Source organism: Hypomesus transpacificus, chromosome 14, assembly GCF_021917145.1.
Source record: "Hypomesus transpacificus isolate Combined female chromosome 14, fHypTra1, whole genome shotgun sequence".
Classification (NCBI taxonomy): domain Eukaryota; kingdom Metazoa; phylum Chordata; class Actinopteri; order Osmeriformes; family Osmeridae; genus Hypomesus; species Hypomesus transpacificus.
The window spans coordinates 15,519,490-15,534,165 of record NC_061073.1 but is presented as its reverse complement, the minus strand read 5'-3'; the positions used below and the strand labels follow the sequence as shown (position 1 = coordinate 15,534,165).

General features: G+C 38.6%; 3 protein-coding genes across 6 annotated transcripts; 2 read left to right on the top strand and 1 right to left on the bottom strand.

The window, feature by feature from the left end:
• Window positions 1-1,096: 1,096 nt before the first annotated feature.
• si:ch73-330k17.3 (IGFBP domain-containing protein) lies at window positions 1,097-2,813 on the top strand. Its single transcript, XM_047034754.1, has 4 exons — window positions 1,097-1,444; window positions 1,860-1,947; window positions 2,045-2,240; window positions 2,421-2,813. The coding sequence occupies exons 1-4, from the start codon at window positions 1,114-1,116 to the stop codon at window positions 2,478-2,480; spliced, it is 675 nt and encodes a 224-aa protein (XP_046890710.1). The 5' UTR covers window positions 1,097-1,113; the 3' UTR covers window positions 2,481-2,813.
• Window positions 2,814-3,039: 226 nt separating this feature from the next.
• Window positions 3,040-7,236, bottom strand: parp16 (poly (ADP-ribose) polymerase family, member 16). 3 transcript variants are annotated; one of them, XM_047034953.1, is made up of 7 exons: window positions 6,707-7,236; window positions 5,975-6,171; window positions 5,676-5,813; window positions 5,124-5,330; window positions 4,769-4,940; window positions 4,514-4,655; window positions 3,040-3,973 (listed from the first exon to the last, which is right to left on the bottom strand). In XM_047034953.1, exons 2-7 carry the CDS (start codon window positions 6,161-6,163, stop codon window positions 3,838-3,840), a joined length of 984 nt encoding a protein of 327 aa, XP_046890909.1. In that variant the 5' UTR covers window positions 6,164-6,171; window positions 6,707-7,236; the 3' UTR covers window positions 3,040-3,837. The 3 variants fall into 3 exon arrangements, with proteins under 3 accessions (XP_046890909.1, XP_046890908.1, XP_046890910.1); XM_047034952.1 differs by having other exon boundaries at window positions 6,682-6,787; XM_047034954.1 differs by lacking the exon at window positions 6,707-7,236 and adding an exon at window positions 6,645-6,704.
• Window positions 7,237-7,389: 153 nt separating this feature from the next.
• On the top strand, window positions 7,390-14,377 carry scamp5a (secretory carrier membrane protein 5a). Of its 2 annotated transcripts, XM_047034956.1 has the most exons (8): window positions 7,390-7,556; window positions 7,722-7,834; window positions 8,486-8,556; window positions 8,915-9,034; window positions 9,899-10,055; window positions 10,160-10,261; window positions 10,757-10,874; window positions 11,078-14,377. In XM_047034956.1, the coding sequence occupies exons 3-8, from the start codon at window positions 8,550-8,552 to the stop codon at window positions 11,270-11,272; spliced, it is 699 nt and encodes a 232-aa protein (XP_046890912.1). In that variant the 5' UTR covers window positions 7,390-7,556; window positions 7,722-7,834; window positions 8,486-8,549; the 3' UTR covers window positions 11,273-14,377. The 2 variants fall into 2 exon arrangements, with proteins under 2 accessions (XP_046890912.1, XP_046890911.1); XM_047034955.1 differs by lacking the exon at window positions 7,722-7,834 and having other exon boundaries at window positions 7,391-7,556.
• Window positions 14,378-14,676: the final 299 nt, after the last annotated feature.

Genomic DNA, 14,676 nt, shown 5'->3' with positions numbered 1-14,676 from the left:
CGTGTAGTCTTCCTGTTTTTCCTGTTTTCCCTGGCCCATACTAGTCCCCTCAATGTACGGTTGAATAATTTGATTTTCTGGGATATACCAAACAGAAATTACATGGGGGGTGCATTTCTGGGCAGGGCTGGAAATGCATTTCAGGCCAGGGCTGTATTATGTTTTGCCAGGAAATGCACCCACTGCTAACTCTGACTAGGAAAGGGCCACATGCATGAAACTTTCGCTGTTTACTCATATTAATCCCCTCAATGTAGAGTAAGAATCATTTGATGCTGGGATATACAGAACAGAAATTACATGGGGGTGCATTTCCGAAATGGCCCCTCATTAGACTCAGGTGTGTTGGAGCAGGGAAACATGCAGGAGGACAGTGGGTTCCAAGGACCAGGGATGAGAAACACTGATTTAAAGTATACATGCTGTTTTTACTATTTGATAATGATAATAATATGCATGCATAATGGATAATCAATAATTTTTTGGAATTGAGTTCTGTAGTAATGTATTTCATACAGATTTCTGAAATGTAAAGATTTTACTTTGATAATAATTTTACTTTTATATTTTGAGTGGTTAAAAACATTGATTCACTGAGAGCAGACCACTAGTTCAATGCCTGTTCGACAAAATAAAGATGATTTGTTTGACAATTTATGGCACTTTTATTTAGGGCTATTCTATTGTACAGTAGGCTTGCAGACTTGAGGGTTAATCAGATAACTTGCCATGTCTTAATCTTGTCCTTTTGTTCTAGTAAAAACAGGTCATTTATCTGATCAGACTGAATTGCCCCTTTCGTTAGTCATGTGACTCATATTACAAAGGGACCGCTCTTCACACCTGGACCAAACTTATCTAAAAGTGTTCAAAAGAAAGAAATATTGGAAAACAAAAGAAAACAACAAAGAGATTGTAAAGATAAGACTTGGGGATGATTAACAGCACATTTAGACAACACACACTTACTGTGTTACCACTTCATCCATTGGCTGTCAATGGGGGTGGAGGTACAGAAGCTCATAAACTTGCAAGGTTCTGCCAGTGACGTTTACCCAAGGACCGACTTATAAAAGTCTGGTTTTCCTACGTCAAAACAGCTACAACAAGTAAATGATGTGGATGCTCATGGTAGTGGGAACCTTTTTGGGGTTAGGGTTAGGGTCAGAGAGCCCTTCCCCTGGGGTCCACACCCTGCAGACCCTCCACTGCCCATCGTGTGAACGTATTCACTGCGGTCCACGCAGGGCCCTCAAACTCCAGTGTAAGGGTGGTGTGACGACTGGCATCTGCAGCTGCTGCCCGGCATGTGCCCGGACAGTCGGGGAGAGTTGTGGAGGAACGTGGGACTATCTGGGCAAGTGTGACAAGGGTCTGGTGTGTGTTTACCAAGAGTCCACTGATGGCAAACCAGATGCAGAGCAAAAAGGAATCTGTAAAGCAGGTAACAACATTTTCTTCTCAAAGTTGCATTGGAAACCAGAAGAGTACCATTGAAAGTATTTCAAAATGATTTGTTGTGATAATGAATCAGCCTCCATGCTTCGCCTTCAGGCATGATTCTTAACTTTAGTCATTTAATATGCAAATTGTGCATTTTCGCACTTTGTCTGTTTTATGAGCTGTGAAAAATGATGGCGCGGTCAAGGCTTCCTTTGATTCAAGAGCACTTTCTCTATAATTACACCTCTTATCTTGCCCATGTGTGATGTCTTATCCATAGACATGCCATCGACACACTTCAATTGTCAAGTAATACATTTATTATTTATAATGACACTTACCGGGTTTAAGATTATTCTTCTCCATACATTTCCATTCAGAATTTATGTATTTTTCATTGTATGTTTTCGCTGTAGCTCTTGAGTCCTTGGATGTGGAGAGCTGTCGCCCAGAGTGCACCATGGAGTACTGCCAGGCCAACCCCTCAGAGATCTGCTCAGCCAGGTGGGTGTATGCACTCAGGAACACATCACAAAGCCATTTTAATTTCCCACAAAGTTTCTTAGCATCATGGTCAAACCAATCTGTGTGTCTGCTGTAGGTCAGTGTTGCTGGAAAAGCAATATTGCCACGGCCCGTGCCAGCACACCTCCTGCTCCAGCTGTATGGTGCTACGACCTCCCTCCTGCTCCCACACGTGTCCTCCCTCTGACCCGTCCTGCCTGCATCGGTTTGGGAGGTGTGTTCACAACCACATGCTAGCCCCCCATAACCCTATCTGCCACCAGAACCTGCAGGTGAGTGTCTTACCTAAATCATCTCACTGTTTGCTTCTTTCTCATGTTTTATTGCAAGCACTACATTTAATATGCTTATTTGCACTCTTGGCCAACTTGGAGCTCTTTAGATTTCAGTGGAACCCTCCTGGTCACATGATATGATTATGAAGTTGTGTTTTCCCTCTCTTCTCTCGACAGACAAATATTCAAGGACACTTTCTCTGCTTTGTGCCCGCCTGCCCAAATGCATCAAACTGATGCTTTGCGACTAAAGAAAAGTCCTAGTTGTAAACCTTCACTGAAATGTAGCAGAAAAAACAGATGGCAGCTATTTTTATAAACTGTATTGGTATAACTTGATAATGATTTATGCATTGATCTACTTTCAAATGACTTATGTAGCTCTCATACTTGCCAAATTGAGTGTAGATTTGCAGTGTGCTGTTATTTCATTGTGTTTATCACAATTGCAACTAAACTCTACTTGCCCTTTACTACAACTGTTTGAGCTTCATTAAATGTAGTTGCTACAGAAGATGAAGAGGGATTCTCACATTTCAATAAAATATTCACCATTAAACAGTGTTCCCCAGAACAGTGTCACACAACCAATGGTTACTGAATAACACACTGTTTATGAGCCTGCAATTACAAAACTAGCACCAGGCAGGCAACAATAGGCAGGTTTGTTCTTCGTCCTTCAAATCTTCATATAAACGTGTTTCTTGTTTATACATGTTTTATCATAGAGAAAAAAGGTAAAGTTATTTTGCAGCTAACTTGAATGCATGAGTATGCTTAAAAAGTAAAAGGCACCTTTTAGTTCAAAGATTTATTATTCAAGAAATATATCTGGGATCCAAAAGCATACACTATATGAACATAAACATGACTGACCTTAACAAGAAATCCTTAGAGGAGATTTCCTTTAATTTCAATACAACATTTATGATAAATACAATGAACTTAAAATGTATGGTGATAATCTAGTCACTATACCCTCTATGGTTCAAGGAAAAAAAAAAAAAACCTGTGTTCAATAAATGCAGGCGATCAAAAGGCCAGAGAATATATAGAAATGGGCTGATTCAACCGACTTTCTCGTTTGAAATAAAACTGAGTCACATGGTGCATCAGACTCCAGACATCAGAAGCACATAGAACATCATATAAAAGGAGTCCAGAAGTGATAACGTCTCGGCAGTTTCAATCATACTGAAATAAAAGGCGTAGCTAGATTAATCACATTGTTAATATATTTAATGATTAATTCCTAAGTATGGTAGATACAGTACACCTAACCAAACCCCTTCAGACTTATATCCTTATGCAGGTCAACGTATTGTGCCGTGTCGATTATATTTAGCTGCATCCCTCGAAAATCTAACAGAGATTTCTCATTTTTGGGTCTAGTCTTAATAGTCTGCTGAGTTTTATTTATTTTTAATTAAATTGGTGGTTTTAATTTACATGATGAGATCATCTGAATATGTTGCATTGATAACAGTGAATGTAGGAGAGAAAAACTGAGTTAGAATGTTATGTCCCTCTTGTCTTGTCTGGCTTGATTGTCTGTGTAAGGCAAAGGCACTGAGGAGGAATGTCCTCTGTTGTGTCACCGGAACAGTCTTTGCCAAAAGGACAGGAAGGTGGTGGAGTTGAAGGCACCGATGAATATGAGCAACAGAAGGTAGAGGCTCATCATAATGGCAAAATGATGTCTGACTAACCATGAGGTGCCGCGGGAATGTCTGAAATCAAACCGACAGAAACATCAACAATACTGCTCCTTGACGTTAAATTGTATTCTTTTAACAGATGCTCTAAACCAAAGTGACTTACACATCCTGCAAAATGAAAGTACAACAAAAAGATCAAGGATTATAAGTGCATAGCTCTGCTTATTTTGGTAGTTAGAGTCAAGTTAGAGTCTGTACATGTATATTAGCCATATTGCTAAGAAACCTCATCTCAGCTACCAGGCACATTGAACAAAGACTACTACAATACATAAGGTCTTAATCAGAGTAGCTAGCTAATTTAATGTAAGGTGAACAAAAACATTAATACCTCCATGCAATAATAACATTTAAACTCCTCAACTACAGTAAATTATAGCAGTGCCTATACAGGCCTTTCAATTGAAATATTACACTTTGGATTGGGATGGGATAAAATAATGTCTTAATGACACCTAGTCTATGCTTCTCATGTAACCATTTTACTCTCCTAAGTACGCCTGGTATTAAAGGAGTATTACGCTGTTCTATCCAGCTCTAAGCAGGACTCACCTGGACAGGTGTCTTCTCTGAGAGTACACAAACAAGTACTTGACTCTCAGCAGCTGATTGTTGGTGACCACAAAGTACTTCTGAGGGACCTCCCCTCCTTCACTGTTTCTGGCCCGGGAACGCTGGCGATCAACGGTCTTGTCTGAAACCAGTATAGGGATTTACTGAGTTTAAGACCAACACAAACAATATCGCACATGTTGACATGCAAACTATCTGTTTGTGAAGCAGCTAGCATGCCATTCCTTTGCATACCTTTACTCTTAACCTGGCACTTGACATCTGGGTGATCGATGACTTCACACATGGCAACACAGCTCAGTAGGGGTCCTAGGAGACTTTCCCGCCACCCGTTGCTATGGGGACTGTAGAGTACAGCCATGCTGAGGTCACTGGTGAGGTAGGTTCCCTCCCCAAACAGTGAGGTCTATAGGAAAGTCACATAACAGCTGTCAGCCTTGCAATTTCCACTCTCATTCCATCAGTTCCAAAGTGTGTTGATTCCTGTCTACAGGCATGACATCATGTGAGGTGGGTATTGGGAAAAACTAACTACAACTAACATTATAGGACTGTTTTTTTTTTTTGTGGTTACTTTTACAAAACTAACCTTGTTAAGGTGACAGTGTAGCCCATTATGAATGATAGAATGAAAGTTCTCCAAGCGGCTGCCATGGAATGCATAGAAAGTGTCTCGTCCATCTCTTGTCTTCTCAAAGTTTGCCTTCATTTGGTCACAATATTCCAGCTCAAACAGGAAGTCTGGGACAGGCGCAGAAATCCCCTCACTCTCAGTCAGGTTATACAGTTTAGCATACTGTTTCAGTTCAGCAGGCAAGACCAGAGAAATTGGACAAATCAAATAATTTGTGGAAAACATTTGATATATGATTAAGAATTCATTGACATTATTAAGAACTCCCACACAAAAGTAGAGGTTAAACAGTTGTTCTGTTGAAATCTGGATGGAATTCTGTAGATCTGTAGATGTATCTGAACAGAACAACAAAGGGAAACTCAATTGCTTAGAAAACTACCTTTTTTTTGTGGGGGAGTTCTTATTTAATAATAATCTATTTTGTATATGTCTGGATACAATAATATGTACCATAATATATGAGGTAAACAGAACAAGGGGGAAATTCAAATGCTTGGCTACTACCTCTTCTTTTTGTAGTGTTTTAACCGCAAAGCTTTTGGAGGAAAGAACCCAGTGAACGAGAGCCAGATGTTGGTCTCCCTCACCAGGCCTCAGCCTCACCAGCTCCCTAAGTCCAGGCAATGAGCTCACTTCCCTTAACTGGAAGAAAAAAAAAACCGGAAAAACTAAACAACTACTCATTTTATCTAGTATAATAAGATAGGATACTTAGATGCTGCAAACGCTAAAAAAAAATGTGTCCCAAAGCTTTAATAACTCACACTAGTACATTTTGTGTTTCATAATGTGTTATTGCTCACCAACTCATCAAACTCCTTGCTGTCCACACTAATGTATCTAGGTGGAAACGGTCTTAGCACTGAATCTCGCTTGTAGTTTTGAGCAGCTGCAACAAAAAGGCTGCAGCGCAGGTCTGCTGCTACTGGGTCCCTGTGCAGACAGGAGCACACGAGCTCTCTGACAGCGTCAGCTGGGAGTGGCGGCTGCATTCCCAAAACTGAAAACAAAGAATAAGGTTTAAACTGACAAATTAACATGCGTGTGTACACCGGGGTTAAAAACTTTTTTCATGTATAATCACAAAATCTTGTAGTAGCAAGGATAGCCTAGGCCTATAGCCATCAGGAAAGTCCTGAATGACTATTATCTCCAACTACTCAAAATAATATGAGAATACACACTAGACATGTAGCCAGTTATGTATCTGACAACTCTGCAACTACGTATACCACTACTAAATCACCCTAGTTCGTTAGCTAGATAAATCTAGACGGCTGACATAAAACAAAACGATTTCTAACGTGGAAAAAAAAAATCTAGTTACCACGATTTTACACCAGAAATTCTGGACAAGCTAGTTCCTGCTGTAGCTCTTTTTACCTTTACAGTTCGCTAGCTAGCGTCAGTTTTTATAAGAGACAGACAATACGAAATAAAGACTACGTTCATTAACATCCAAACCACACGTACTTGCATCATGTTAATGAGAATAAGCAAATATCGATACCTGTATCCCTTACTGGCAAACTTACATTCGTTTTAAGCATAGCAAACATGCTTAGCTTCCTGAGTTGTTTTACTGTCACAACATCCGGGTATGTTGGCAGTTTATGATGACGATAGCATCCGGTAGTCGGTAGACGGAGATGTGTATTCCCGGTGTTCTGTCAATTCGTCCTATATTTTACAAGATTTACTTACGTACCAGCGCAAACACCAACCATGACCTTGGTGTGTTGGTATCACAATCTGACGGGCAGGATAAAATGTTAGGACACCGAACCCTCTCTCTCTCTCAGCCGTCTTGGCTATTTCTTGCCAGCGACCCATCGGCTGATACTAGGCTATTTAATATGCACGTCCCTTAGTATGAGTTAACGTTTTTGCCCCAAATGTCTATGATGATATCCCTATGCAGTTACTATTGCGGTGATGATGAAAACAAAAGTCAAGTTCACTCTGAAAAACTGAAAATATAGGATTTATGTTCGAAATAAATAATAGCCTATGCCTTTCCATTCTACATAGTCTATTAAACCACATATGGCTTTAAAATCAGCACCGCGGGGAGCAGTGGAGTATGTAGAGAGGCGGGAAAGTGTGTAGTAAGATTGCGAGTAAGCGGTTTTCTTGTTTGTCAGTTCTGGCCAGCAACAAATCCGTTTTCTCAAACCATAGTTTGTGGAACGGTTATGTGCGTAAAGACAAACGTGACGTCACGTGATGATTCTACTCCTGAACCTCCTCTGAAAGGAAACAGATTTAATCGGCTGTGTGTTCTTATATATGCTCGTTTTAAGCGCTGATTGTTGAAACCGAAGAATTAATTTAATTCTAAATAAGGACGTTGCAGTGTAACCACTTTGTTTGCAATAAAGTGAGGTAAGGATTACATTCAAAAGTATTATAATGTCATTCATTCACATTCAACTGCATGACGGGAATAGTATTACAGCCGACTCGCTACATAAATAGTCTGACTGTGTTGGTGTATTCGAAAATCTAAAACCAATCTTGCTGCAATAACTGGGTTTGACGTTTTTATAGCGTTCATCATCATCGTGCATTCGTGCTCCTCTGAAGGGCGCTTTCTCCATTGCTAGTCCTCCATTCAACTGTTTAACGTTGAGCATCCTCATCTTTAATATGACATCTAAAATGTAATGTATCATGTCCTTATATTGCATTATAAAAATAGAAAAAACATTTTCCTTATGCTTCTTTTATGATCAGATTAAGGGCAAGGCTACCATTTTATTTTGATGTTCAGAATGATGTTGAGAAAATGCCCTTCATGATAGCCTCACCTCTATGGCACATTTTAGACTTAAGGCATTGGTTTGAAAATACGTTACAATGCGAATTGTGGAATTTGATAGCATTACATACATTTGGCAGACTATTTGACAGAGCAATGGGTAGGATAGCCTATGTAAAGAGAGTATAGGCAACGCAAAACGATGAAGGCCTACATGTTTCAGAAGGCCATGTATGCATAGACATTTTTGCAGCTCTGTCGAAATAATGTCAATTGTTTCTGTTTTTCCATCATTTATAGAAGGGATTTAGACTTGGGGCGCATACTGGAAGCACCTAGTTTCCGCTTGAGTAGACTAGCTACCAATGGAGCCTACTCAATCATTTTATGGAATCATTAAATGAGTATTTCCATTATTTGTGTAGCCTGTGTAATTCACTGTACCCTATAGTATTCAAACGCTTTATGATCTTAATGCATAATAAACTTGTCCTGCATGCATTCACTGATTTACTAATCCAGTATCTATGTTCTATGCCGTTTTTGTAAACAGCCTTTAAGGTTACTGAGGTTTATAATATATCCTTCTAAAAGGAGGACCACTGTCAACTGTCACAATGGCAGGTAAGACCCAGTCCCAATCATATTATGTCATTTTGTGGACCATTTTGAGAATGTATTTTTTATTGTTATGCATCCATATTTACAAACAATGGACGATTAACATGAGTATAGACTGTTCCTATAAGCTAACTATATGATTTTCATAGATTACAATTCAACTTATCCATTGCCATTTTAGTTCATGCTTAGTTCACTTAGTTTCCTAAATATTGTATCCAGAGGGTGCTTATTGAAATTGCTTACTCATGAATTACTGTAAGTATGAAAACTTGGTTCATAAATGCTACCTCTTTAGGTCTTTTCAGAACTTTCTTATAGAAATTGTTTGATATGTAACAACAGTGTTCTTCTATCACAGAAAACAATTTCCCACCCCTGCCTCGCTTCATCCCCTTGAAGCCATGCTTTTATCAAGACTTCAATGAGATCCCAGACGTACACCGCACCATGTGCAAGAGGCTCTATTATCTATGGATATGTAAGTCTTGCTATGAACAGGGTTGACAGGATTCGTTGAGCATCTAATACCTTCTCTCTATTTGGAAGATATATTTATTATAGTTATTACATTATATTTTTGATGTGATTAAGTTATGGTCCCGTCTCCATCGCTTAGATTCATTGTGTTAATTTTTCTCATCATAATTCAACCCCTCACAAGCAGAAGTTTGCTCAAGCGTAGTCTCTGTTGTTTAACCCAAAACATTATGAGAGAGGGGAAAACAAGCTTGGCAGGTCTTGTAGTTTTAATACTACTTGTGTCTAACTAATGTCACCATATGTGTACCATATCTGATATAGATTGATTTTCTTCCACTTGACTTTGAAATAATAACAGTATTTCTCAGTGTCATATCTGACCCTACCTAATAATAGTTTTCTACAGTATATAACTGACTAGATAACAGGAACTGATTTTGTGTATTAATGAAATGGATGACACATACAGGATACAGGATAAAGACATTTTTCACTGTCGCTCGGGTTGGGAATTATTTGAAAAACCTATGTAAGTCTTATCTGAAATATAAATAACGGATTAGCTTACCAATAGATGGTAGTGTTTTGTGTAGCAATTGTATTGTGTGTAGGGTATAATAGTAGTAAATGTAGTTTAATTTAGTTTATTATAGATCCCTTGTTAGAGAAGCTTTTCTAAACAATTTCCCACCTAAATTTGTACTCATGTTTAAATTGATAACATTGCTCTTTTTATAAATACATTATGTTCAAATCTGTATTAAACTTTGCATCATCCTTTATGGGTCATATTGATGCACTATTTTATTAAATGATCCAAGTTTTACCATTCATGCATTTATTTCCTGTGTGGTATTAACAGTGAACAGTGCAACTTTGGCTGTTAATCTGATTGGCTGCCTGGCATGGATGTGTGGCGGGGGTGGAGCCACTAACTTTGGTATGGCCATCCTATGGCTCATCCTCTTTACCCCCTGCTCCTATGTATGCTGGTTCAGACCTATCTACAAGGCCCTCAAGTACGTACACAGCATTTAAATTAACTTTGTGATTGGCTTCTTTATTTGGTGATTCTTCAGTGTCAACAATTGTGAAAACAGCAACATATTGATATATTCTACAGGACCGACAGCTCATTCAACTTCATGGCATTCTTCTTCGTCTTCATGGCCCAGGTTGTAATCAGTATCATCCAAACTGTGGGAATCCCTGGCTGGGGAGTGTGGTAAGTCCCACTTTCATTCAGTTTATTATTAGACAACAAAGGGTAGTACATCTATTACTGTATGTGTAATGTTGGCAAAAAATGACAAAGCATGGTATGGTTATGAGGAGTCAGATGGCTGAGCGGTGAGGGAGTCGGGCTAGTAATCAGAAGGTAGCCGGATCGATTCCCCACTGGGCCAAATTACGTTGTGTCCTTGGGCAAGGCACTTTACCCTACTTGCCTCGGGGGGAATGTCCCTGTACTTACTGTAAGTCGCTCTGGATAAGAGCGTCTGCTAAATGACTAAATGTAAATGTATGAGGCTTTGACTTGGTAGTTTATGTGTGTTAATAGATCAGTTGGCTTAATATCACAGAAATGATCCTACAGTAGAATTGTCATAGTTAAACAATGACTGTCTAAGATGTGGTGTGACTGTTAATTTGGAGGCATATTCCTTTGCAGAGTAAGCCTACTATCCTGAATTAACCTTTAGTTTTTCTTCCCCACCAGTGGCTGGCTGGCCACCATCACCTTCTTCAGCACAAACGTTGGCTCGGCTGTGGTCATGCTGATCCCCACCATCATGTTCACTGCTGTGGCAGTGCTGTCCTTCATTGCCCTCACTAAGGTACAACAGAATCTCCCGTTAAACTAGAACTGTTTGTTTACTTACTGACTTTAGTGTGATTAGCGATGCGGTAGGACTGGGGTTCTCCAAGTGATAAGGGGTCTCATTGAACGGGATCGCAGTAGATCACGAGCGGTGGCATGATTCTGACTTCACTCGTTGTAACATGACTATCCCAAACATTTGTACCCGGTTATCTGAAGGTCCACAACTTCTATCGTGGAAGTGGAGGTAGCATGACCCAAGCTAAAGATGAATGGGCTTCTGGGGCTTGGAAGAACCCGCACGTCCAGGCAGCTGCCCAACAGGCAGTTGTGGGGGCCGCCCAGGGAGCAGTGCAACAGCAACAGCAACAGTACTCAGCAGCACCCACTTACAACTACGACGAACCGATGTAGGGCACTGAGGAGATGGAGAAGTGAGTACGAGGAGAGGACAGACAAAAAGGGATGATCATGAGAACAGAGATTTAGGTGCCCTATATATATGAATTGGGTTTTAATTAGAACAGATCATGAAAGACACGTTTTTTTGTTCTGCAATGACGCGAGTGATAAGGCTTCAGACAACACTACTTACCCCTTTTCTTCGAACAATTAGGACGATATATTGCCATGTCTCATTTTCAATACATCTTAAAGTAACTTTAATTGCCAACACGTTGATTAATATAAATCTAATGAATAATCTCCTAGTACATGCCACTATTTACAAAAATGGGTCTGATTTTGAAAGTTAATCTTTTTTTGTCTTAAGCTCTTAAATGAGGTAAGATTGTAATACTTTATGTATATTTGAGAACCACTTAATACTGTTGCATTACTGTATTATAAGAAAACAGTTATACAAGTTACCATCAGATATACATAACATTGTATCAAAAATATTTTTTTGATTACATCTATCACATTTCTGTCCATATTGAATTTTATATTTCTTAGATTCTCAGGAAATTTGATAGTTGTCCAGTTTGTTTAACCTACCTAACCTTTTACATCAGACATACATGGGACTTTCTGTTCTGCTGCCATAGAACCTCAAGTTCCAGGCTGTTTCTCATCACTAATGTTGAAGTTTCTCAGCATTCGCAATTTAGAGGAGCATTGCTACTACGCTGTTAACTATCAGTTAAACAACTACTATGGATCTACATGGATCAAATTAAGCACATTCAGGTTAAAAATTAGGATTAAAAAAACATTCAAAATCAACGAGTAATTATTTAATAACAAACCTGTAACAAAAATACTTTTGCCGTCAAATTGCACAGAGATAAACACAAATGTAGTCTTACTGTCCCAATGGAAATATGTACTGTTGTAGATGGACTATCAGTGGTATTGTCAGATGTTATGGATGTTTGTGCCCAATAGTAAATCCTTGCTGTCAACCGAATGCTTAAACAATGATAATGTTTTTGATTTCCGGATTTTAGACTGTACCAGTGAATATATACTGTGGCTGTCAATGTTAGTACCTGAGTAGATGTGATATGAGCAACATAGAGTACAGTATTATTGCAAACTTTTGTTTTCAAACTGGAATTGGAAGGACCTCCTGTTGTCTAATTAGGCTCATTATTAATTGTCTGTACAGATACAGCATTCATCTTATTACGGTGCAAAGTTTTGCCATGTATCTTGAATAAAGTTTACTCCTAAATGAATTGATGGATATAACAATGAGTATACAGTAATAGGCACATGTGATAATGGGACAGATGTATGCTAGTATTTCTAAACCTGTGAATTGTCCTGTCAGATTGTGTGTTTAAGTTTATTTGTGTCTTAGTCCTTATCTAAAACATTTGTGTAAATACCTCCATTGTGTGTGTATTTTCTATGATGTACGAGAGCGCGTATGAGGCTGTTATTTTCTATGATTCTTCATGGTGGTTGGTAATGTGTCTGAAAATCATATAGTGTGCTTATTCTAATTATTGAGGAATTGTGTTTCTACACTGGAATAACTTTACTCAAAGTACAGTGTGATTCGCATAATTCATGTGCATATTAGCAATATCATTAAGAATACTGTACTAAAGCAGGCCAGTCCAAATATGCAGGGTCTGTAAACAAGATAAACATTAATCTCATAGAATCAGTGGTTTGTAAAATTAATTATGCTATAGCTACCACAAGACAACGTAATATTGCACCAGCAAACCTACCCATTATCAAAATCCTAATACTTTGCCGTGCACATAACTCGTCATCTGTTATAACATGCACTTGGTGAATAAAGCCTTTTTAAATGTTTAGGATGTACAAAGACACAAACAAAAAAGTTGTCAGTGTATAGTAAGTCATGTGGTTTTGGTGAATTTGTGAATCAGTCCAAACCTTGTGCCATGTGTACATAAGATGCAGTATGTGTGGTTGTTGATGTTGCTGCTGTCTTGCTTATCTTGCGATGTCTGTACACTTGGAGATGAAATGAAAAACAGCACATTGAACAGCACTATTTATTTAATGTTTTTATGCTGGTTTACCCTTGCATCTTTTAAATGCCACCTCTAAAAAACCTCAATTATCCTGATCTGTTGTTTCATATGTATTATGAATTCTAACATATAGACACTTCAACTTTAGGCAAAGTAATTACATTGATAAAGTGTATAGTATACATAAGTACATATTGTCATCAGTTGGATTATACGCAAACACAGGGGGCCTGTCTCTCCTCAAGTCCAAGGGGAACAAACTTTTTTGTGTATTATTATTTTCCTGAAGGATAATAAAATGTTGTTGCAATTTGTGTCTTAAAATGTTTCATCTACTACAAGTCATACATTTAGAAGTATAAAACACCCAAAATCTTAAAATTCTTTATTCATAAACTTGATGCAAGTTTACTAATTGCTGTACATGTTCAAAACGTATCTTAAAATGGAAAGAAAAATAAAACCAAAGCATGCCAATGGTGCAAAACTTGATAATCTGTTCACCATATGTTGGTGCCAGGAACAGAAATTACAATTGGGATAGATTAACTTTTTCAATACACTGTCCAGTTACAGAGAAGCGTGCAAATCTATTCACCACAGCAAGACTATCAAAACTGGATGATCTCTTAAACCCACCCCCACTGACTTAACTGCTGGTTAAGTGAGAAATTGTTACATGGCTGTGTCAACAGCTTCCACTTGTTTGTAATGACACCCTGAACGGATCATGGTTTACCAGTCTTCTATTCCAGGCAGTAACTGGACAAGGCTTTGGAGATGAGCACAGCTGTTGGCAAATTTTCATGAGATTTTAACCCCTCCCCCTTTGTTGGCCCGACAAACTGCAGAACCTGTACGAGTCAAACATTTTACACAATTTATACAATACAGAATTACAGAACAGTTTGCCCAAACAAAGAAACATTTTTGATATGGAAATCTGACATTCCAAACTTGATTTGTGTTATTATGTTGACCTCTTTAGGCACGTTTTTCAGTTTGTGCAAATGCCATTCCCATTAATGAGGGACATTAACCATCCCTACAAAAAAAACAACACGCCGTTAGTTCTGTCTGAGGATGAAATTGCTAACTTTAGTTTTGATAGAAGCCAAAGCATTGGGTCGACATCATGCAAATTGGCCCTGTTAAATTGTGTAATCTGACCTACCAATTACAAAACCCACTCTTTGCTGACCACGCATGACATAAAATCAACAGGGACAAAGCCACATTATGAAGCTCTTAACGAAGGTCGTCTTTGAAAATTGAGTATAGGAAAGGAGAAACGCAAAGTATTATAAGGTAATAAACCGAAATGCAGTGTTCATGAGTCGATCCCTTGCAAAGCATACA